We start from the raw sequence: 25,158 nt of genomic DNA, 5'->3' as shown, positions 1-25,158 counted from the left end.
GAAATTGCAGTACAGGAACATATTGAGTTTTGGTCTTAAAAAGCCACCTCATTTCGGCCGTATTCAGCAAATTTTGTGCATTTTCCTCAACTGATAATTGAACATGTTAACAATTAATAATTGCTTAATCATTAAAAATAAGATCTTTTTCAGTTTAAGGTTTGTTTGAAGGCTCCATCAGCTCTGTGGTCCTTGTTCGACAAATGTATCTGCCCAACAAAAAAATGTCAAATGGGTTGCAATTACTGGTATATCTAGACTAAAAAGGCAGCTCAAAACAAATTAAATTAAATTCTTCAGAGTGATTGATCAATTAATGATTAACATCTCTTTTTGGAACATCTAGTATAGTCATTCTTCCTCAGTACTCAGTGTATAGTCAGTTGAATGTAACCATAGCAGCAGCACTTTACTTACCTTCACCTCAAATAACCTTCAAATATTAGATGGCTAAAGAAAGGTTCTTGTTAGTTCTCTGGGCAAAATGGATTGATTTATTTCTAAAAAAAAAAAAAAAAAAAAAACTTTCATCAGAACAGCCTTGTAACCTGTAACTGGTCAGCTCAGCAGTGGATCGGGATTTGTGGGTTTAAATGTATATTTGTCATTTACATTGCAGATTATTTATAGAAGACAATGTCATAATCTGAAGTGTTCACTAGGAGGAGACTAAAAATATGAATGAACGTTTGGCACTAGTGGAGAGCCTCCCTGATGGTTCTGTCTATATTGACTGTGAGTTTTCCCAAGCCTGTGCCCGCCTGTAGCTCTCCCTCTGCTGCACTTCTTGGAAAGCAGACATACCCCCCCCCCCCCGAGTGGCACGAGGAGGTAACAGAGCAGTGGCATGGCGCCGACGGATTATGCTCTCGCGTAAATCCGCTGTCATTTCAAAACTCTCCGTTACAAGAGATTCTCTAATGAGAAGCCCTCTGCCGCTCCCCGTCTGTCTTCGTCTCCACTCCATTCTCCCGTTTCCACTCCTTTCATCTGTCTCTCTCTCCCGTCTCTCTCCGTTTAATGGATGTTTTTCGCTGTCAAGGCCTTTTTCTGCCTGTTTGTATGTGTGAGAGCAAGTGAAGGATTCTGTTTGAAGTCAACATGTAGAGAAAAAGGCCTCGAGTCTTGAAGACACTGGAGATTCTCTGCTACTACAACCACCTTGATTTTTCATTCCATGTTGTGTCCAATTACAAAGATCTGTTTCTAAACCTCACAGACAAGAGTTCATCTGTTAAAGCGAGGCCTTTGTTTTGAACCGTCAGTGTTCAATGAAAATGGTGATCTGATGTTGGATCAAACAGTGGAGCTGTAGGCTTGTCGAGACCACGACTAGAACCAGTCAGGTTTTATTTAAGAGCAAAAGTGCCACAAGCAAAATGGTAAGCAAGTCATTCCAAATTGTTATGATTTTTTACCACTGCATAATGCATCATGCATAAAGATGAATAAGAACAATGAATGAATGTGATTGCTGTAATTTGCATTGGGATAAGGTAGAAATTGTATTAAAATACCGGGGCTAAGGAAAGGGTAAGAAAGAGGATCTAAGGAAATACTAACTGATAAAAGGGTGCAAATGACACTCCTGACCTTTCTGTCTTTCCCTATTATTATACTATTACTCCATATTCTCAGACTTTTATTCCATATTCTTAACCTGATATCAGACTGAACTGTCACCTCATTTCCATGTTCAGAGAAGCAGCCAACTCAGTGGAGTAGACAGATTTGAAGGTCTGGACCCAGGCTACTATATTCTATTACTTTCATTCAACATTTTCTGACTTTCATGCCATATTTTCTGATTTTCATGCCATATTTTCTGACTTTCATGCCATATTTTCTGACTTTCATGCCATATTCTGCGACTTTCATTGAAGATGTTCTGAAATTCATAATATAATCTGACTTTCATTCCATAATCTTTGTTGCCATCCATTTAATAACATTTTAAGTGATATAAAAGAATAAACTACTTTCATTTGGGTAATGCAGGAAACTATTGTGAAGCAAAACAGAAAATGATTCATTTATTTTCATGTTTGTTTCTAATAAAGACTAGTCGTATCATGTCAGTAACATAACAAAATTATAAGAATGTCATCATCATTATCAGATTTTGACTACATCCTTCTCATCCATCGTACCGTATGCGTCACCCTCGACTGCCCTTTCCCTCCTAAGCAGCCAGAGGTGAAGCCTGATAAACATCCCCACTTTAACCTGCCCTTTGTCCCTGTCGCAGACAGAGCACATTAAAGCACAGCCCTGGAGGGAAAATGTTTGGGAGTGGATCTACATGCACTAACTGAGTCATAACACGGCCTACTTGGCTGTCTGGCTGTCTGGAGACATTGTAATAGTTTTATGGGACTTAAGATGCTCAGCAGGGGAGCACTTGGGCTGTGAAAACTCATTGAGACACCAGACAGAAGGACTGGATGGACAGAGGCTGGTGAGGGCTGGGAGGCTGGGTGGCTTGTAGGTGAGGAGTGTGGAGGGGCATAATTTAACATTATAGTGTAATGACAGGAAGGATGGAGATGGATAGAGTAGAGTTTGTACCAGGATGTAGTCACACTAGCAACGTGTCTTGGTCATTTTTTCGCTTCCTTGCTGATAAAAGGACCAGGAGTCGCTGGATAAAACCTTAGATGTATTGTATGAACTGAGACAAATTGCTTCCTTGCTTCCAAATTATTCCTAGTGGCCACTCATGATATTGAAGTGAAAAATTCCCCTGTGGCACACAAAGCGTCTTTCCCATAAGCCACCATCATGAGAGAGACGTCTCCAAAACTGTTGACAAGACACCTCAAACTGCAACAAACATCAATTACTAGTCTTTCCCTTATTTAGTATTATTCACACAAAACTACTAAACTATGACAAACCTCTTGCAAAAGACTACCATTTGCTTTTTTTTTTCTTTCTTTTTTCTTTTTCTTTTTTTTTTTTTTCCAGAAAGAAGGTCCCACGGGGCACAGTGGAAGGCAGTACCATTGTATGGGGGTGTGAGGCCCTGTTCACATGCATATGCATGAATCACAGGACACATGCATGTATTTTAGTTCTACTGCATTACTTAATACATATTCTCGGTGTAGTATATTTTTGTCCAGCTATAGTACGAGCAATGCTGCCGCAGTGCAGCTTGCAATTTTATCCCTCTGCAGATGAGTTTGTCTATTGTATTATTGTATTTAGTGTCTAACTCATGTAATTTTCTGAAGTCAGTCTTATATCTCTATAGTTGGAGGACAGTTTACCTACTTGTAACTCCCAGTGGCTTACTGCTTTCCTTCCAAACCCTGTCCATTTTGAGGCTATTCACATAAAAAGACTGCTGCGGATCATATAAAAGGTGCTGCTTCTCAGCATTGATAATAAGTTTCCCATTGTCAGTGTTGACTGCTTTTATGGGGGGGAAATAGTAACTTCAAGGATGTCAGCATTGATTTTGACCAGATAAAATATGTTGGAGGAAAAGCAAGTGTGCAAAACATCACAAAAATAGAACCAGGGGAAGTGTTTTTTTTAAAGAGGCGACATATCAAATAGCCTGTTTGCTGACACATGGAGCAGGTTAGGCCATCCTCATTGGGAAAACCTAAAGCAATCAGCTGTTTGCTCACTTGCTGGCTTGTTTGCCTCTCTTCCAGTTAGGAGGGTTCACTCTCACTCTCATAAAGAAGTCCATTATGCATGCTCTGGGGCTGGGATATATTCACTTTGATTTTCATCCCATTTGCATCAGATTCAAGGGCCTATAAAGGCGCGAGGGCCTGTGCAGGCATACACCTCGTACAGCCCCTGTGATGGGCTTTGCCTCTCTATAATAGTGGATGGATGTAGTGAAAGTAAAAATCAAGATAATGAAACAGGCAAGGTTGTGAGTTCTTGTAATCAGATGGACACAAAAAAAAGAGTTTTGCCGTCAGACTAATCAGGGCCATTGTACCAATAGAAAGAAGGCAGTCGTCCTCATCAGGGATGACAGACAGAAGCAGGAGCAGAGGCCAAAGAGAAAGAGGTGATTAAGGCATGGGTCAGACAAGGTTAGACAGAGTTTTGTAGAAATCATGAGACACATTGAGGAGCTAATGGTGTGAGAGTTTAAGACGGGAACAGACAGGTCAAGAGGAGAGAGAAGGATGGTGGGAGGAAGAGGAGAGGGGAGACGAGATATCCTGTTTTTTCTCTTGCTCTGTCTCTAACCCTCCCTAAGCGTCAGCCCTCCATCTCTCCTCATTTGTCCTCATTATGAAAGAGCACGTTGTATTGAAAGAATAATGACTCTTAATTGCTTGTTCTTTGCAAAATTTAAAATGACAGAGTGTTCTGTCTCAAGACAGATGAGCTATGAAAATGTATCGAAGATGCCGCCTTTTCGCAACTTCGTAACCTTTCGAAACGCACGTACCATGCAGTCAAAGCTGTACGCGCACACAAACACAGACACTAACACACACCAGGCTTAATGTAGTCTGTTAGGATCGTTAGCCGAGTTAACGTCCGTGCACTCGGCCCAATGGGAGTTACTGTGTCATTCTCCACGCTCCCCGCACAGATACAGAGATACAGATATAGACCTGCCTTTGGGGAAGACATATGCTCACACACACATAGACACAGACATGCAGATGCGCACCTCACCGCGTGGCTCTTACAAGCCGTGGCAGACGGGGATATTAAGCGTAACTGTGGTGATGGTTTGAGGGTACCGACGCTGTCACATCAGATTAGCTTGACGGTATTTGACCACGCCCTTCGTCTCTTGTCCTTTACCCCTCTCTTTTCACACCCTCCACCCATTCCGCCGCTTTTCCAATTCCCAATCATTTGTTGCAAAAGCCACCTTGCTCGTCTTGTTTTTCTTTTTATGCACCTCGAGTAGATCTTTGGGTCTAAATTGCCTGTTGAAATTCAGGAGAGGAGGAATTTAAAAAAGAAAATTCAATCACCCACCCTTGAGGGTATCTACTGGTTCTTACGCAATCTGAAAATGTATTAAAATAACAGATTTCTTTGTGCTTCAAGGCTGCCCTTGGATCAACATATAAATTGGTTAGAAGTAAAACATGCTTAACACCTCTCCTCTCTTCTCCTCTCCTCTCTCCGTCTATCTAGTCTCATGTTGCTTTGCTTGACAGGGCAGGAAATCAGTCTCATTTCTGCTTTAATTCGTTTTGATCAAACATGTCGCTCCCAATCAGCCCTGTTTGATTAGGAGATGCCCGTATCACAGCCCACCAAGCAGGTAATGGCTGACATTTTCATATTTCAGTATTATTGCAGTGTGTGTGTCTGTGTGTGTTAGATGCACACATTATTTTCCAGCAGCTCAAGCTCACATGTGAGCAATAGCCTTTAGACTTGTGTGTGGCAATCACACACACTCTGTTGGAAGTGCTAAAGTGTTCTGTATATTTAGAAACTCTATCAATTTCATGTCTCCCACTCGAGTCTTAGTTAGCAGCCTCCTTTGTTTCTCTCTTCTCATCATCTCCTGTCTTTTTAAAAATCTCCTCTCCTCTCCTCTCCTCTCCTCTCCTCTCCTCTCCTCTGTCACAGAGATATGGGCTGTAGGCTGCCTAAGTTGCGGAAGGCGGAAGAGAGGCGAAGCCCGGGCAACATCTACTCCACCCTTCGACGGCCTCAGGTGGAGACTAAAGTGGGCGTGGCCTACACCTACCACTTCCTGGATTTCCTGTTGGGGAAAGAAGGTATGGAGAAGATCACACACGTGCTGTCAATTATTCCTGTATAACACTCCTGTGAGCACTTAAGATTGTACTGTACTGTTCCTCTATTCATTTGCAAAGTTTTTCCATTTTAAGATGGGCTTGTTAAACCCAGTGAGACATGGACTTAATGTGACTTGACCTCTCCCACTCTTGAAATTGTCATGTGCTGTTCCTTCATGTAACATTTCTCTATCACAGATGATTGACACAAATAATGATATTGATAAAGCAAGTTAAAGGGCGATTCCGACTGTGTTCTTTTCAAGATTTTTTAAATGGAAACAACTCGTCAGCTGTTTGCAAAAAGCAGTAATGCAGGTTAGGATGCTGATGACCTGCTCTTGCTCAATCAAAGAGGTTTATATGTAGCAACGCCATTACACAGAAACCTACGTCGATTGATAAAGGAAAATGTTTTTAGAGGGAAAAGAGCATTTTGATGCTAAAACATATGTACTTAAGCTAAAATTACTTCAAGGTGAGTTTCAAGGTTTAAATTAAAACATTACTAGAGTCTGCTGTCCACTGGTTTAAAAAACTGTACTACCAAGGGCTGAGTGTGTCTATCATTCATGTTAAATAATTTAAGCCTCTCAAATAAATTTTTAATATTAGCAATGGATCAAATGCATATGTTCATATGAAAAAGGCCACATATAGACCCACAGAATATCAACAACCAGCTTCGAAGTTACCCTTGGCTTTGTAAAGCATTTCAATGTCTTTTAGTGTATTGTTTTTACGACCCACAACTTTACTATTTTGATTAATTCTCAATGCTGTTATCAACTTCATTTCCAGCCTCAAAACACTATAGTTTATGTAGCATATTTGTGTTATTTATATATTTATTTAGCATATTTTATGCCAAAAATTCCAAAATGCTGTGCTTCCTCGCTCCTAGGATGACAAATTCATGAGCGTCTGAAGTAACTCACAGTAGGGTAGCATACTGAGTGCTTACTGGAGTGCTTACTGTGTACTGTAGGGAACAGTGAACGAATGAGTGATGATGGAGGCGATTTGCTCAAATGAAAATAACAAATCTTGGCCATGAGATACACCCAGCAGTCTTCACTCACATCTGATTTGCCCAAGTTCCACTCTGGGGGTGGGAACTGACACCAAGGAATGTGTCTTCACATTTAGTCATAATCGAAAGTTATTCTTTTTACTGAGCACCTTTTTTATTTTAAGTGTGGTTGTTTGCTTAACTTTTCTGTCGCCCCTCTGCTCTGCTTTGTCATCCTGAACTCAGTGTTTGTGTGTGTTCCACTCGTAAAATAGCCACAGTTGCTATTCCCACTTTAACCACTTAAATGAAATGTTTAGGTCAGCAACTCTGCACAACTGTGTTTTCTCTTTTCATACTGTAAGTATCTTGAGGGTGAAAAGTGGCTCATGAGTTGAAGATGTGTCTTTGTGTGGCTCCTGTTGCAGGGAGTTCAAAGAGTTCTCTAATTCTCAGATTCAGCTATATTGCGCGCGCTGCAGCCATGCCCTCTAACTTCCCCCTGCCTCTCCCTCGCACTACGACAATACACCAAAGCTGGTGTGTGTGTTTGCATGCTGTCTTGGGAACTGTGTGTGTGTGTGAGTGTATCTGTTTATGAATATGAAAAATAGTGTGTCTGATACCGTGTGCGTGTGTTTGTTTTCTGTGTGTGTGTGTGTGCTCGCAGCGCCTTGAGAACGTTTGATGAGAATCCTCCAGAGGCGTCTAGTTTCTAAAAATACTAATTCTGCCATTGTGTTGGTGTTGTGGACTGTGAGGAGATAGAAGAGAGGGACGAAGCGAGGGAAAAAGAGAGGCAGCAAGGAGGAGAAACAGATAGTGTTGAAGCTGATATAAAAAATCACCCCTTTTTCCTCATGGCTTAATGTTTCTACAAGCCTGCGCTGTGCACTCCATCACCCGACAAGCTCAAGCAGGTGCGAGCAGCTCACTGAAGCCCCCCCCTTTTTTTTTAGAGGAGTTTCCAATGCAACACTGTAACAGACAGCAGGCAAAACGCCACAGCCAAGTGGCAACGCTCTGGTTGCCAGTCGGCTTCATTTTCAGCCAGTCCTGTTATGTTTGGCAAATGAGTTCGGCTCTAGTGTTGGCTGAGAGAGATCTGGCAAGGCGAAAGAGTGGTGGTGACCAAAACACACAATAGACATGAGGATTGCTCGTCTTTGTCGTCGCTAAGGCAGCAGCAGATAGATTGTCTAATCTTATGGGCATATATTGATACAGAAAGACCACACATACACACACACAGTTCATACAAGCGGCTCATTCAAGCGCACACAAAACACTTTTATAGCACTTCGTCAACAGAGTTAGTGTTATCTCTCGACAGACAGGCAGGTCATTTATATGGTAAACTCAGTGACGCCACCTGAGCTGCTTAAGATGAGTATACTCTATTTTAGGATAAACACAGCTACTGTGAATTGATTGTGTGTGTGTTTATGTGTGTGTGTGTGTGAGTGGTTGTGAGTGGGTGTATGCCTGCCTCTTTCCGTCTCTCTCCCTCTATCCATTTGTGATAGAGAGACCAAGAGAAGTGAAGGATTCCTGAAGGATTATCTGATTGTTTGTGGAGATTGAGGGACCTCATTCCCAGCAAAGGGATTTATTTGTATTTGTGTGTTTGTCCGCGTGTGTGTGTGTTTGTCCGTGTGTGTGTGTGTGTGTGTGTGTGTGTGTGTGTGCGTGTGTGTGTGTGTGTGTGTGTAGGAGGGAGATAGAGGAATCTGTATGTCAGTCCATGACATTGAGGAAACCCACGGTCAAATCCACGCTTTAATTCAATTTGGCCTCCATTAACAATATTATTTCCCTGCCAGCGTGACATGACGACTCCTACACAGTAATGAAAAACAAATATGTTCGTCGGTGCCCCTCTGACATATGTGAGATGAGGTGGTTGTTTGTTAATCCAAGTTGTGTTCTCAGGAAGAGGCGCGTAGACTGGGTTGCAGCAACAAGGATACCTTTTTAAACCTGATTAAATCATGGTTTAACTTTATGTTGAACTAAACTTTCAAACTAGGTTTAAATCAAGAAAGCTTACATTTAAATCAAGATTACACTTAATACTGTTGCACCCAACCTTTACATTTGAATTTCAAATGTGATCCAGTATTAACTTCGCTAATTTTTAAAGTTACTGCCTTTTTTAGGTGGATTGAGAAATGCAATCAAATTGCACCATTATTTCTGCCATCAAGTTTTTTTTCAAGGGGAAATGAAATGAGAGTCTGTCCCCTCAGAAATCGGCTAACAAGGCTAACTATTTTAGCTACCTTCAAATTAATGAATAATAAACATATTGTTAACTTTTTAGCTAACTAGCTAGCAAACAATGTAGCATTTAACTAACACACAAGATTAATAAGTTTTCCCTTGCTCTTTTACTAGGTCCTGACAGCACTTACATTTATTTTTATTTTTAATTATTTATTTAAATTTTAGTAAGCAAGTGTCTCCATCTTGTTTAAACACTTAATTTTGGTTCAAGTCAATAAACTAGAATTTACTAAACTGAGATTAGTTTCTAATTATGAAATGGAGTGCAGATCCCTCCCAAGAAACACATGGTGACGCACCAGCTGCAATGGCACTACATCTGCCAGATGCAACAGCGGAGATTTACAAAGTTACACCAACATTAACATGACCTCCACATATGTGCTCCCTTGAAAAGAGATTTCAAACTGAAGCACTTGTTGATCACTTGTGCTCCTAACGGCTGCGTAAAAAGAGTGAGATGTCAGCTGTTGATGGCAGTTAGAGAGCTTGAAGTGTTTTTGCAGAACATTACGATGTCACACTGAAGCTTAACTTTGACCTTATAAAAAATCAGTTTGGACCTTCATCTTTCACCAAAATCCAATTCAATCCGTCCGTGAGTCCAGCTGATCATTTGTACTAAGTTTGAAGAAATTCCCTCCTGGCGTTCTTGAGATATCATATTCACAAGAATGGGATGATCCATTCATCCCAAACATAATGCCTGTGGCCACAGCTGTCTCCGGTGTACAGCCACTACAAAAGGTTTTCAAGGTTTTTCAAAAATTCAGAATCAGAGAGGGACCTTCAGCATAGTCATGAATGTGCACAAAAATTAGGCTGATTGATCCAGTAGTTTGTAAGATAAGCTGCAGACAGGCACAGGCATATAAATATATATAGTCTTTCTTAAATAATCTTTCTTGGTGCAACTCAGTCCTAATGTTCGGGATGAGGAGTGCTCTGTGGTTTCCAGCTTGACCGTTGACTAGTGACTGATGAAACTCACCAGAAACAATGTGGCTGATAATGTAGTGTTTGTTTTATGAGCTTTGCTGCAACTGCAGCAGTGCCTTAGCTGAGAAATGTTTCTATGTGACTAAGCCCAACTTGCTCACAATGGGTCATAGCGACCCTGTGGTGAATCCAGGGAGGATGAAAAAGAAATATGTTCAGTGTTTCAGGCATTTGGCCCTCTTAGAATTTCAGCTCCATCTCATCATACAACCTAAAACCAATGTCTTATGCTACTTATTGTGTCTGCTATGCCTTGACACATCAGGCGCCCTTACAAAATGTGTCGTGATCTTCATTATCCCTGTGGAAACATTGATTGGTTACCTTGACATGTCAGCAGCAATGTGAAGTATGAAATGTAACAGCCAGGTGTGACATTTTAACCCAGCCTCCTTTGTCGTCGAGGCTGTGCTCAGATAATGAGCAGAAGAAGCGGAGAACAGAAAAGAGGTGGGGGGGGGGGGCAAAGTAGAAGGGAGGCAGAATAAAGTAAAGGAGGTGTAGAGGCACAGACGTATACAGCGAGCGTTTGTCAGGTCTGGAGGGAGGAGGGGAGGCGGAGCGCGCGAGGAGAAGTCGAGAGAAAAGAGAGTCAGAGGTGTGAGAGTGAGCGAGCGGGAGTCAGGAGTCTGACGATGTGTGAGGAAGTAAGTTAGGTGTGATGCTGTGTGACTAACGCTGGTCTCTGGAGCAGACAGCGAGGAGCTGAACTCTGCTGATGACTTTCTGCCGCCCTGCAGAGACGGAGACCCACTCGGCTCATTAAAACTTACAACATGTGTCTAATGCTCAACAGAGTGTGTGTGTTTGCGTGGCTTTATGCTACCTGTGGGTGAGTTTATTTCTGACAGGAAAGGTACATGTCAGTGCTTGTGTGTATATGTGACCTCCACCTGGGGCCGCGTTACAAAAAACTTCCTATCTTATGTCTGAAAGCTATTATATGTAACATTCCTGCACAAAGAGGTCTAAAATGCTAGACATATGCTATATATTTTGTTGAGTTGTGTACTTACATTATCCCAAATATTTCCAACCATTTTCAAACACAGAAAAATCCATAATCTATTCCAGATAATTGTGTGTTTACTGCTAGCTGTTGCAAACTAATGGCTATAACAGTCGTGAAAACACAGGATGTATCAGATACGTCAGAGTGATGACGGAGTGAGGACTAAACATAGTGTGAAAAAATGTTGTCATAAACATGATTTCTGCATGTCAGTCATGTCACATTTTCATCAGCTATGGTAGTTGAGAAAACAAGTCCCAATGATCCCACACCACTTGACAATGTAATCAAACTATGTTTTGTTTTTGTTTTTTGTTTTTGTTTTTTGTTTTTTAAACATACACTAAATCATACAAAAATGTTATTTTTGGTAAAAGGCTAACTTGGGAAATAAAAGAAAAGAGCGTGGGAAAAGTAGACACCGTCTCAAATAAAATGGCACCCATATGAATTAAACAAGTTAGCTAACACTACCAATAGCTACTGTTAATGAACACTACCATTAGCTAATGTTCGGAAATGCTACTGTTAGCCACTGTTAGCTAACACTACCATCAACTACTGTTAGTGAGCACTACTGTTAGCTACTGTCTGCTAATTTTTGGAAGTTAGGATGCTTGTTTGATACTCTTTTCCTATCTTAAGTTAGGATAGAAACATTGACTGAGGAATGCTTCATCAGTAATGGCTTTTTTCTTAAATGAGGTCCTAACCATAATTACCATGGTTACCAAACAGTTTCTGTAGTAAGGCCCCTGAATGTTATGATACATATTTCCTTTGTTTACAAAGTATGATAAATGTCCCCTTTGCCTTATGTGGTACATCTTCCGCTATCAGAATCTGTGTGTGATGTATTTGACTCAGAGCGCAGGCGAAGCACAAATCCATCAGTTTGATGGATCTTTGCTGCCACACACACTTCCAGGTAAACATAAACCTTTTTTTTTATGAAAGATTGTTGAAAATGCTGATCTGCCATGGCTCAAACTAAAACTTGATGCTGTTTCAGTCTTATTGGCCAAAAGGCTGGAGATAATACCAGCAAAGATGGCAGAGAGATTCACAGCATCACAAGTACATGGTAGTGTATGCGCCTTAAGTGCCACACTGTGTTCTCGCCACAGCAAACCTTTTTTTCCCTCCTGTTTCTACTTCATTTCCACGAACCCTGCGCTCTTTCTCAAACATTTCCTATAAATGCAGAGATCAGACCCCATTTGACAAAGCTCAGATGCTGACCAACAACTGTCATAGCTGGCGGCCGCATTCCCAAAACAGTGGGGAGCTCCTGGCTCCAGGAAGCTGATTATTTTATAGTCACTGTTTTGGCACATATCCTAGCCTAAAACCTCTGCAAGTCATTAGAAGGCTATTTAAATAAACGTGAACCTCCAGCAAGCAGAGGGATAAGCCTTGAGGGTGGCTGTGAGTAGTAATCCCCATGCATCACCTAGCAGGCTTAGTGCAAACTCTTTCTTTCTTTCTCGTGCGCTCACACACGCAGGCAAAAAAGATGGCCCCATGCACACTCACTGGAGATACTGTTGCACGCATACACCACAAAATATGCTTTACAGTCACACACAGAAATTCAGGGATTTGTACAAGGAATTAATAAGCCCTTTCAAGCGGCTACAGGAAAGGGATGACTCTCACATACGCGGAATACAGCTTGTGAAATCCAGGGTCAAAAAGTGAGGCGTCGTTCACAACGTACGGCGTCTGTCATATGGTCAGAGCTTCGGGTTGAGACGGAAATAGCAGAGCAGGGATCAACAGCTGAACAGCCGCTCAGCCGCTTCTTGTGTCTGTTGAACAATAGACCCTTGGATGTCTGTATCTCGCTTCTCAATTCCTCTCACACGCGCATGTGACTCTAAAAGTCACAAAAAGACTCATGTACTCACGCATACAGAAACAACCACTCCATCAGATTTTTCCAAGTCACTTAAAGGGATAGTTCAGGTTATTTGATGTGGGGCTGTATGAGTTACTCACTGATAGTCAGTGTGTTAGCTACAGTAGATGGTGGTCTGCACGCCCCCAGTTAGGAGAAGCAAAAAGGTGCATCACGCAAATAGATTTTAAATAGATTAAATAGACCTTAAAAAAAATCAAAATCAGTTGTACACTTTCTTTACACTTACACTGCTATCAGACAGCCTTTCCTGACAGAAAACCAACATTGAAAAGCAGAATATTGATCTTTCCAAACCAACTCCATGGGTGAAATCAGTAATTTTCAAAAGTCTTAAAAACAGTTGTCCACAAAGTAATGGGTGACATCATGATTGGTTCACACTTGCCTGTAAATGAGACACAAAATCTTTCTCCAGAATTGCCTAGCCCAGCTTTAAACATGTACACACACTGCACACTTCCTAACACTAACACCCCCCTCTGCCCTCATGCTGGCACTATAAAACTCCACCCGGCTTTTTCTGCCCTGAGCTGTTCCCATGTTCCCATTCTGGAGCGGAATTGCAGCCTGCCTTTAAATCCCACAGTGGCAGACAGTATAAATGAAGTTGCTTCCCAGCCTAAAGCGCTGCATAACACCCTAATAACTTCTGTATGCCTTGCCTGAATTAGCTGCCTTGCCTGCGTCTTGTCGGTGGGTGAGTGCCAGCCGTGCAGAGCTAATGATGGCTAATGACTGTTTACGGTGACAGGATCGTTGTTATCCCCCCCTCGACACCCCACCCCAGTCTCCAGCTGGTATTATTATTATCATCATCACTGTACTGCTTTTGATAAGTCCCCACAGACACCCGTTTAAGTGTTTGCTTGATGAAAGGCTCTCGTGGTTCCAAGCAGTTACGCCAAGCTGATGTGATGGTTGGATTTTCTCAGGGAGTCTGTTTTTCTCCCATTGTTTCACTGAGATGGGAGTCAGGAGAGTGTGTTCATGTGCTTGTATCCTAGCGTCCCGGCCAGCTTCTCATATGCGTGTGTGAGTGTGTGTATGTGTGAACACGCCAGATGATGGAGAACAAATTGAAAATGAGATGGCTTGCACATCTTTTTTTTTCCTGTGCGTTTGTGTGTGTGTGTGTTTTTGTGTGTGTCTAGTTAATTTATTCAGGTTATTTTCTCTTCTCCAGACCCATGCAAATGAGATTGAATGGGAAAGGATGACAAGCATTCAGGCACAAACAGACAGCCTCATCTCTCTCTCCAGCACTGCTCTGCTAACTGCCTCTCTCTTTCTTCTCTCAGCTCTTTTTCCACGCTCCTCTCCCTCTCTCACACACACCTGGCTTCACTCAGCGATACAGAAACACACCAGCCATACATGCACGTGTTCCCTTAAAAGCCTGTGAACACAGAGAAGGGCTTTAGTACAATGCACTGACCCCAAGAGGGCGGTTCTCGCAAACACTGCGCTCTCCCTAGTGGATTTGCCGTGACAGTTTGCTCCCATACGATAAGCTCCGCTAACCATTTCCACTGAAGTGAAGGGGTTTTCTTTCCATTGTGTTTGGTAATAAGGGAACCGGCCCTGTGTTAGCGATTGCTGCTAATACCACACACCGAAACAGGCAACGTGATAGCATTGTCTTTCCAACCTTTTGATGTATGCGTGTGTTCATTTTGGATTATTTTCAACTGTCAGTTAGTGTAGGCAAAAATATGTAACCAAAAAAAGGCTAACTGTATTCCGTTACAGTCACAGATTAAAAGATGCAATCAGATGACGAATCAGATAAAGAACAATATACTACCATGCATAGTGTGCACACATTACATCACTTCAGGCATCTCACAATACCACGGTGGTCTTCAGTGAAACCAGCTAATCCTACAGCCAATTCACTATCATGGCCTCAAGTGAAAAAAACTTGGCCATTCCATTAAGTGGAAATTTGGCCATTATTTTAAAACAGAAAAGCAGAATAACATCACAGTTCAGTGAAAGGACTCAAAGAAACATTTACAGGTCAGACCAACTGCTAACGTTAGCGACACAGACCAACAGCTAGCGCTTACTGCACAGACTGACCGTTAATGTTAGCTGTGCAGACCAACTGCTAATATTACCTGCACAGACTAACTGCGAAACGCTAACGTTAACCACACAGAAAACCAGAAGGCTGTCTAACAATATTACACACTACTACCGTTACGACCACTGAAAAATATTTTGGGACTGTGGGTGGTGATGCTGAGTAGTGTGAGTAAAAACAGAAGCCCCAGACTGGAGTAAGTTTGTCAGTTTACTTGAAGTTTGAGTGTGAATTGTGAAAAGCTACTTCACTAAATACGTTTATACTCATAATTACCCCTATTAATCTAAATTTTCATTCACACCTAGCAAAGGAAGGAACATTTAAACAAACAAGTAAAGCAAGTAAAACGTTATATTAGGCTGAACAATTTCACCATATTTTGTATTGAGGTAATCCAAAAGTGTACTGCAATATTGTGATCCTTGGATTTAGTTACTGACTGCATTTTTTAACAGGTAATTAGTAACTGTATAGGAATACATTTTTAAGGTTACCCTCCCAACACAGAGTCTGCTTCATGTGTGTTTTCCAAAAGCCAGACTGAGGCTAATAGTTCTGGTGTAATTAGTTTCAGATTTAGCGTGAAGATGCCATGTGTTGTTGTTCAGTGGGAATTAACATAATGAAACATGCTCTGTCTTTGTTTCCTCACACCCTTTGTCCCTCTTTCTCTTTCCCCCCTCTTTTTTTCTTCACTCCTCCTCTTTGTTCCAGCTTTTATCCACTTCCAAACACCTCACCACTATTCTCCCCTGCATCCTTTGCAAACTGTCACGTCCTTTGTCTTGACCATTTCCCATTACCCCTTCGTGTCTCTAATCATGTTTTTCTCCTTCCCTTCTCACCCGTTCTCCTCCCTCCAGAGGTGCCGGTGTCATCGGTGCTTTGTCTCTCCTCGGTCAGAGAGCTGCCGGTTCAGGTCAGGGAGCTCTACGCACAGGGTTTTGTCCTGGTTGCTGTCCACCCATTTGTCCATCCCTGCGGCCCTCGTCATGCACACATCCAGCGCCAGCTCCACCGAGCCGTGCTGGTCCGAGAGACACCGAGGTATGCAAACTAAACTCACCCTTGTCTTCAGCATGAGAACCACCTTCATAGAACAAAACTGTTATAATTTATGTAGCAGATTGATGAACATAAATGACAATCCATTTGCAGACAGATCTAGACAATAGTTAGAAGGTAGCAGCTTTTGTGACTTCATTTTTTGACATGGAAGCCAATTGAGACCCATATCACAAACAAAACTCTGCACCTCACCTCCTTCTCTTGATGTAAAATTAATTGCAGATGAGTCAGCCACAAAAAATGGCTAATTTTAGCCCACTGTTCCAATTCTTTCACCTTTGACTATACATGATAATATACTGTGTGACTACACTGTGCATCTCTTCTGTAACCCAGTTATTCTATGGTGACACTAAAATCTACAACATTTGAGCAGAACATTATTTTCATACCTGCTTACTGTCAGCTTTGGTGCAGCGTGTTAGCTGAGCTTTATTCTTAGAGTCTAATCATGGGAGATGCTGACACATCTGCCCAAACAGAAATCATACAATGACTAATGACTTTACTCTAACTTTCCATCTAGTGCTTCCAGCAGGTCAAAGTTTTCACTTAACCTGTGAAATATCTCAAATTATATCAGATGGATTGCCACAAAATTTGGCACAGACATTAATTTCCCACTCAGGATGAACTGTGATAACTTTGGTGATTCTTTAACATTTAATTTAGTGCCATCCTCAGACCAAAAATTCCAATTTGTGAAGTATTTGGTTTATTACCAAATACTACAAACTAATGACATTCGTATCATTCCTATTGTGCTAGTGCTAACATGTTAAACTAACATGGTAAACATTATACCTGCCAAACATGATTATGTTATTATTTTCATTGTGAGCATGTTTGCGTGCTAATGTTAGCATTTAGCTCAAAGCAATGCTGTGCCTAAATACAGCATCACAGAGCTGCTAGCTAGGCTATAGGCTCTCAGTCTTGTTTATTTGCTATTAAAAGTACAATATGTGACAATTCTGCGTTAAATTGTATGAAAAGGACCTGACCTATTTTGATGCACATTGTTGTATATCTTGTTGAGTTGTGTACTACATTATCTTAAATCAGACGTTTTGAAAGTCTGAGACTGCAGGCCTCCCCTTAGACAAAGCTTGGAAAAAGGTGCCAACAATGTTCAAACCCGGCGAAATCTGTAATTTTATTCATGATAACGGTTGTTTATTTGGTTGCCTGTCATGGATGCTAGAAATCCTTAAAAACACTTGAATTTTAACGTGGTGTTGTCAAAGTCTGGAAAGAGTTTGGGTTTTGGATAAATGGAAAATGATAAATGGATTACTTAAATAATAAATTGCTACGTGACAGAATATTTAAATTTTTAGGTAATGAAATAAAAGAAGTTGGATATTGGCTCAGCCAGGTTGCTTACAGACATGTGATACAACATGAAAATTCCATCATGAAACACAAGTTTGATTGTTTATAGCTCAATAACAGCTGTAAGGTGCTGGAAATGCTTGAAATGTACCTTAAAGAAAATCTTGACGGGCGCTTGGATAGCTCAGTTGGTGGAGCGTGCGCCCTATGTGTGGAGGTTGTGAGTCCTCTGCAGCGGCCGTGGGTTCGACTCCTGCCCGTGGCCCTTTGCTGCGTGTCATTCTCCTGCTCTCTCTCCCCATTTCCTGTCATGTCCTGTCATTAAAGGCATAAAATATCCCAGTATATCCCCTTTTGTTATTGTTTTGATTTGAGAGAGCTTTAGCAGCAGAAATGACATACTGTATGTTAAATTATTTGAAACAAATATTTACTGCTCCCTATTCAAATTTCTTCAGAGAAAGTAGAGATAAAGGACCAAACACCTCATAGGGATTTTTTATATCCTAGCATTTATTGTAGCAGTTTCTTAAAACACACTTATTTTCTGACATTTATAAAAGATGTGTGAATGATCTACAGGAGATAAAATGGTCTACATTCTCTTCAGCATATCTGACATCAGCCTAGTAGAACTTACTGATCATTTGTATTAATAAATGTGTCTGTTATATGGAGATGGGGACTCCTGTGGCTCAATCTTTGTGTCCTCTCACTCAGACAACCATGGTTATATATGTAACCTTTCATTTGTCATCACTTACTCTTTGTAATTAAAGGAAATACATCTCTTATCCTACAGTTTGGGACATCCTCTTGTGTTCTGTGTCCTCTTTTTAGTGTGAATTCAAGGAGTAGCATATTGTATACACGCTCCTTCACGCACAAACACTGACACACACACACACACACACACACACACACACACACACACACTAGTGCACAGGCAGGTGCCGGGCTGCTCCTTTGATGCCCCTCCTGCCAAGTGGTCCTGCTGCTTCCTGGCACCTGTCACCGTGGAGACGGCTGATTGCATCACCAGCGCTCACCAGAGGGGAACGGCACGCTGAAAGAGAGAAACCATCTCTCCATCCTTTCATCTGCTTACTTCAGTGATGGCCGTCCCCCTGTTTCTTTTGTCCTCCGCACCCCCCTTCTTCCCCTTTACTCCGCCTTTTATGTCCCCATCACCGCCATCCCCTTTCATCAAAAACCCTAAAAATGAAAGAAAAAAAATCTGACAGATCTACTGTTTCAAATCTAGCTGAGAATGTCACTCACGCCTCAGAGCACAAGATATTACCACGGCCTTCCCACTGACCTCAATCCAAATCTGAAGAGGCGTATCTGAATACTCCTTTTATGATGGTGTCTTGCAGTGGGAGCAGAAGGAAATTCGGTCCCTTTTTGCGTCTAATAAGTCCATTGTGCTTTCGGTGAATGTGTGCTCTCCTTAAATAGAAAATTCACCCTGTACTAGAAGTGACATTATGTTTCCGCTGTGATCATTCTGGGTCAATGAGTGCTTGTGAACATGAGCGTGGCTGCCAGAATCTATATAGAGCCGAGGCTCGTTTAGACTGTAATGGTACCTGGTGATGGAACTGCACCAGTGATAATGGACAGGAGACGAACCCAGAAGAAGCAGTCCAGGGTAATGTCATAACAGGACAAGAACATTTTACATTTTCCGGTTCACAAGTGCAGAATTGAACTCAACTAAATGGCATAGAATAGATGCTTTTCTCTGAATATTTGTTTAAATCATTTCATTTCTCACCCTCTAGTTCCGAGAAAAGCCAACTGAGGTGGGGAAGGCATCGTCTAGAGACAGATGTGTGTGTGGCAGGTCACCAGTCTGCTGACCCAGAGGTGATCCAGAGCTACGTCAAGAGGGTGAGTTCAATCACGGGAGCGCAATCATGCCAACAAAGCTGGCTCGGTCAAATATGATTCACTTTTATTGGATTTGTCTTCAAATAGAGATGCCTGAAGCCTGAGATAAGAACTGGGTTTGCTCTTGTACCACCTACGCAGGGTAGAGGGCTTAATATTGCTTTTTCTAGTGGCCCTCTAGTGAAAACATGCAAAAGCAAATCTAACTGAAGTACGCAGTTAAAAGAAGAAAGGAGACGAGGAAAATATTTTAAATATACACTTATTTGTTTAATCTAGTCCAATAACTGAACTAGGGGTATCTACAAGTGGAGATCAAATACCAGTGCTCTATTTTGCCTAAATTTAAACAGTGTATGCCTCACTTTGATTGCAATCAGTTTCATAAGGTAACATAAGGCCGAGTTTGGCCAGTTGGTGGCTAGTTGATCTTTACATTTGTAAAAACATTGATAGGGTATCATGATATTTAAGTCACAATAAAACATTATTGCGATTTTAAACATTTTGTGATATGCTGAGTATTGTGATTACATATATTGTGATTTATTACCTTTTTTCACCTGCAAATTGCAAACCCCAATTCCGAAAAAAGCTGGGACATTGTGTAAATATATATAATGCTGTGGAACTGTAAATATACATTCTGAATATGATGCCTACAACAGGTTCTAAACAAGTTGGGACAGGGGCAACAAAATACTGGGATAGTTGTTGAATGCTCAAAAACACCCATGCACCCACCCATAATGATAGTGTCATGATTGGGTATGAAAAGGGCATCTTTGAAAGGGTCGGTCGTTCACAAGCAAGGGTGAGGCAAGGGTCGCCGCTTTGAGGAAAACTGTGTGGGCAACAGACGACAACATTTTTCAATGCACATTTGCAAGGAATTCAGGAATTTCACTATCTACAATCCATAATATCAAAAAGATTCAGATAATCCAAAGACACCTCTGTAAGTAGGTGACAAGGCTGTGACCTTTCACCCCTCAGGTGGCACTGCATCAAAATAAGGGATATTACTACATAGGCTTAATAAATCTGGTTTGTTGCTGCATCTGCATATGCAAGTTAAGACTTTACCATGCAAAGAGAAAGCCATGTATCAACAACATCCAGAAACACTGCCGACTCCTCTGGGGCTGAGCTCATCTGGGATGCGCTGACACAAAGTGTAAAAGTGTGCTTTGGTCTGACGACTCTACATTTCAGATTGTTTTTAGAAATCATAGACGTAGTGTCCTCTGGATAAAGAAGGAAAAGGACCATTCAGATTGTTACCACTGAAAAGTTAAAAACTGTGAGGGCCTCATTAATGCTGAAAGGTGAATACAGGTTTTGGAGCAACATATGCTGCCAACCAGACAATATCGTTTTCTGTTGTAACACTGTTTTGCATGTCTTACAGCAGCATGGTTTCATAATTAAAGAGTTCAGGTATTAGACTGATGTGCCTGCACTGCAGACCTGTCTCCTATTGAAAATGTGTGGTGCATTATGAGGTGCAAAATACCACAAAACAGATCATTCAACTGAAGTTGGATATCAAGCTAGAATAGAAAAAGGATTTCACTTTGAAGTCTGCAACAATTAGTGCTGTCAGTTCCCAATTGTTTACTGAGTGTTTTTATGAAAAAAGGTGATGTAACACAGGGGTAAACATGCCCCCGCCCCAACTTTAAGAGGAGTTAATCAGTTTGAACATTAAATATCTTGTCTTTGTACTGTATTTAAATGAATATATGTCAAAGTAATTTGCAAATCATTACATTATGTTTTTATTTATGTTTCACACAGTATTCTATTTTTTTTGGAATTGGGGCTTGTATATTCCCAAAGGAAAATCTTGTTAATATCTGTTATCTTATAAGTTTAAGTTTTCAGTCTGTTCATTTCAATTCAGTCAATCTTATTGCAGCGATTGGGATTGTCAAGTACACAGACTGACCAACACTGTCATATAAATCAATCCCACCGACTGTGACCTCTGCTGACCTCACCACCAAAAAACTCTGCACCATCTAGTGGACTGAAAAAGCAACTGATTACCAAAAAGTTCTATTCACATTTGCAATGTTAATATTTTATATAATGAAAGATCAATACTTGGCTAATATGTATATTGATTGTAATGCTATGCTGTATAGATTTCTTCCCCCACCCCCAATAATGGACCTTTGCAATATTTTTTCAAGCAAAATCAGTGGGTGGCTAAACAAAAGTTCTTAAAGCAGAATCCAAACTAGCAACCCTACCTTTCCCACAGACCCTTTGAGAGGTCATGGACCTGTGAAGATACCCACAAGGCAAAAAAGGTGTGGAGGAGGAGTCAGGAGAATGGGACAGCATTGATACAACACTGAATAATAATGGAATAAGGAAACAGAATAGAACCATGTCATCATCAAGTTATCTTCCCGTTACAGAAATGATTCCTGACTTAGACCTCATATCTTATCTCAACTTAAAAAGTCCTAACTAGAATTGTAAACTCTGTAATTGGCACTCATTTGTCGTGCCTGTGTCTGTGTTTAGAACGTACACAAGACTGCCTGTATCCTTGACAACGGCTGTCTCACTTCACTTATAACTTGTACATAGCCAGCTGGCTAGCGGGTGTTCAATTTTTATTTTTGGGAAGTTTCTTTCCAATTATTGGCCCAGGATACAGACTTGAATTAAATCTATCAAATTCAAAATTAATTGTCTTGGCAGTCAGTATATGTCCATTAATAGTCAGCATGGGCTGGAGAATTTAAAGCATCATCATACAGTTTTAGTTGCGTTTCAATCATAATATTTTGGTGTTCATGTTGTTTCCCATCTTCATTGTCTTTTTCATACAAACCTAACAACACTGTTGTTGTCATTTGTCAATTATGTTGAATTTAGGACAGGGTGTATGTCATTCTAACTTTGAAAAATCTTCAGGTAGGACAGTTCTATTATACCTAAATAGATAAGAAACAGTTTTTTCCTCAGTGCAGTCAAGAAACATGTTTCTGTAATAACAAAAATCCTAAATATCCTAATCGGAGATAAGGTGGGATTTTCAGACATTTCTTTTCTGACACTCAGAGTTTCTGTAATGAGGCCTCAGGTCTCATTGAAAGATGTACTGATTAAAAACCTTATCTTTTTTAATTTAATATGAAGAAGAATATCTTTGAGTCAGATGCAGTGGAAAGGGGGCGCATAGTGTTTCCATTTAACTTAAAGATAAGACAGCTAGCCATTAGGGTTATAAAAGCAATGACCTGCTGTGAGGTAAGTGACACGAGGCGGCCAGTTGTTACTTAATAAGTGCAACTGATGGCAGAAACACTAGATTTTATAATGACACTGACCATAAAAGAAGATTTGTTACATCATGGCTTAATGAGGTCAGTATCTGCGTGCATACTGATCCGTTGAATTGAAACAGTGGATCCCTAGAGAGTGTGTTATGTTTGAAAATGCTACATGTCTGCTGGATTTGATTGATTTGTGTTGTCTATTATTAGAGAGAGGTGAGATCCCTCCTCTTCTGGTGTCTCCGCAAGGGACCTTAGTTTTGAAAAAATATGAATCGTAGTTAGTGGGATCAAATGGGATCATTTGAATTGTGCCGATTGTGTTCATATTTTTTCTGAAGTCAACAGGCAGGGGAGGGAGGGTCTTGTGTGGACACTGCAGTATACCACACCAAGGTGGAATTTTCCATTTAATGAAACAGTGTCTGATAAATTGCCTCAAATAATGATACTTAAATCAGCATCCACTGGTGTTAAAGACTATAAGTTTGAAAATGAAATAATCTGGAGGTGTGGAGAAAGGAGTGAGTTTACCAGACCTCCTCAGATCACTCCTTGAGACTAACAGCTCGTGGCTACTTTTGCCACACTTAGCATAACTTAGTCTGACTGGTTGAGTTGATATGTAGGTAATGTAGACAACAGATGTTTGACAGCACATGGGAGGAGTTAGCCTTTCTGGCAGAAATCTTTCTAACACATGGTTAATGGTCTGTTTTACCCCAAACCATTATCTTTTTCTAAACCAAACCAAGTAGTTTGTTGCATAAACTGACCAAACTGTGACAGAAAACTAAAAATAATATTTTAAAAAACCCCACAAAAATAATAAGTGAATAATAGGTGAACAATAAGTTGCACATCTCTTGGGTGTAAGTTGTGTGCTTCATGCATTCATCCACAACAACCTGCTCCTGGTGTGGATTTTGTTGCTCTTTATGCCATCTTTGTACTACAGACAAGCTTTCTGTCAGAAAGCTTTCTGGGCATAGTGACAGAAAGATTTAAAGATTAGTTCTGAAGGTTAACTTGTAGTAACGTGCTTTTTGACAATTTCATATGAGTGCAATTCTAAATTGGTGGAGCAATCTTTAAACAAACGTCATCTATGTAGAGTCCACCCCTCCCTCCTCCTCCGTCTCTGTTCTCATTGCACTGTGTGTTTTCGTGTGTGCCTGTCATGTTGGCACAGCACTGCTGTGACAGTGACGGAAACATTACGGGGCTCAAAAGGCTACAGGCAACTGCTTGTAATTGCCTGTCTGTGCCATATGGCCTCTTGTCCTGACATGCAGAGCTTCTCCAATTCAAATCGAGTAGATTTGGTGAGAGGTTTTCCATTTCAAATATTGCAAATTTACCTGATTGGGAGGATTTTGTGCAACATTGGATTCACACTAGTTGCATCTCCTGTGACACCGTTCACTATCCTGCAACTAGGAGACAGAAGGAGGAGCTATATAATGAATGGTAGGTTACAGAAGTATCGTGAGATTTAACCCTGAGGTAGCCCACCAACCTCAGCGTCATCACTGGCATTTATCAGCTGTAAAACTCACTTTTAGTCTCCCTGCTCATGAATTCTCCAGCAGTCCTACAATGGGGAAATGAAAATGTGCTCTATTGAATAGATTTGCATCTGAACACCCATAGAGCACAAAGGGAAACCTGATTGGATGGAAATGCACATCACTGAGTATAATGTGATAGGCTCCGGCAGCGTGACATGAATAACCAATCAGATCACAAGCTGCCAGAGAGAGTTCGAGATAAGAACCCAGGAGCAGCACCGGGCAGACAGAGTGACAGGAGCCTGGTGTGTGTGTGAGTGTGTGTTCAGTTTTGAAATTCTATACTTCTATTTTTCCAGCACCCACTAGCCCACCCACTCTCAATCTGTCCCCGGACATACTTGTCTGATAAAACTGCATGTAATTGTGGGTGTGTTGGATGGTAATAGAGAGACTGTTTATATATGTGTGTGTGTGTGTGTGTGTGTGTGTGTGTGTGTGTGTGTGTGTGTGTGTGTGTGTGTGTGTGTGTGTGTATGAGTGAAGTGTCAAAAGTAGTGGGTAATGGGGGTAGATGTGTCTCATTATTGTTTTGGAGGTAGTTTGCAATCTGATTCCTCTCCCGTTGAGCCTGTCTAAAACTGTCAGCCCAAATATCAGCTGACAATTAACCACCAGAGCTCCGCGGGAGGGAGCGACACACATGCGCACGCACGCACACGCTGTCACACACACATGTACGCACACGGATGCGTTGAGATAATGAGGTCCTTTTGTCATTTGAATATTTGATCTTTGCAGATGATTAGGTAGGTTGTTATTTTGCAGAATATCTACTCTGCGTACGTCAGCCTTTGTTTGTGTGTAAATGAGGCTTTGTTTGTCTGACGAGAAGAAGAGACTGCAAATTTATTTGTGGTGCTGCAAATGATGTCCTTTTATATTTATGTGTCACTCAAATGACTTCTAATAGACTTCTG

General features: G+C 41.1%; 1 protein-coding gene across 1 annotated transcript in view; it reads left to right on the top strand.

The window, feature by feature from the left end:
- rftn1a (raftlin, lipid raft linker 1a) overlaps positions 1–25,158 on the top strand; it is a 36,888-nt gene that overhangs the window by 4,117 nt on the left and 7,613 nt on the right. The window contains exons 2-4 of the mRNA XM_084739722.1: positions 5,578–5,729; positions 15,936–16,119; positions 19,263–19,371. Of these exons, the coding sequence (XP_084595848.1) occupies positions 5,582–5,729; positions 15,936–16,119; positions 19,263–19,371 (441 nt within the window). The 5' untranslated portion in view covers positions 5,578–5,581. The remainder of the gene's footprint in view (positions 1–5,577; positions 5,730–15,935; positions 16,120–19,262; positions 19,372–25,158) is intronic.

The sequence above is a fragment of the Lutjanus erythropterus genome, chromosome 16 (assembly GCF_056507025.1).
Source record: "Lutjanus erythropterus isolate fLutEry1 chromosome 16, fLutEry1.hap2, whole genome shotgun sequence".
Taxonomy (NCBI): Eukaryota; Metazoa; Chordata; class Actinopteri; order Lutjaniformes; family Lutjanidae; genus Lutjanus; species Lutjanus erythropterus.
The sequence above is the reverse complement of the archived record's forward strand: the minus strand, read 5'-3'. Positions and strand labels throughout refer to the sequence as shown.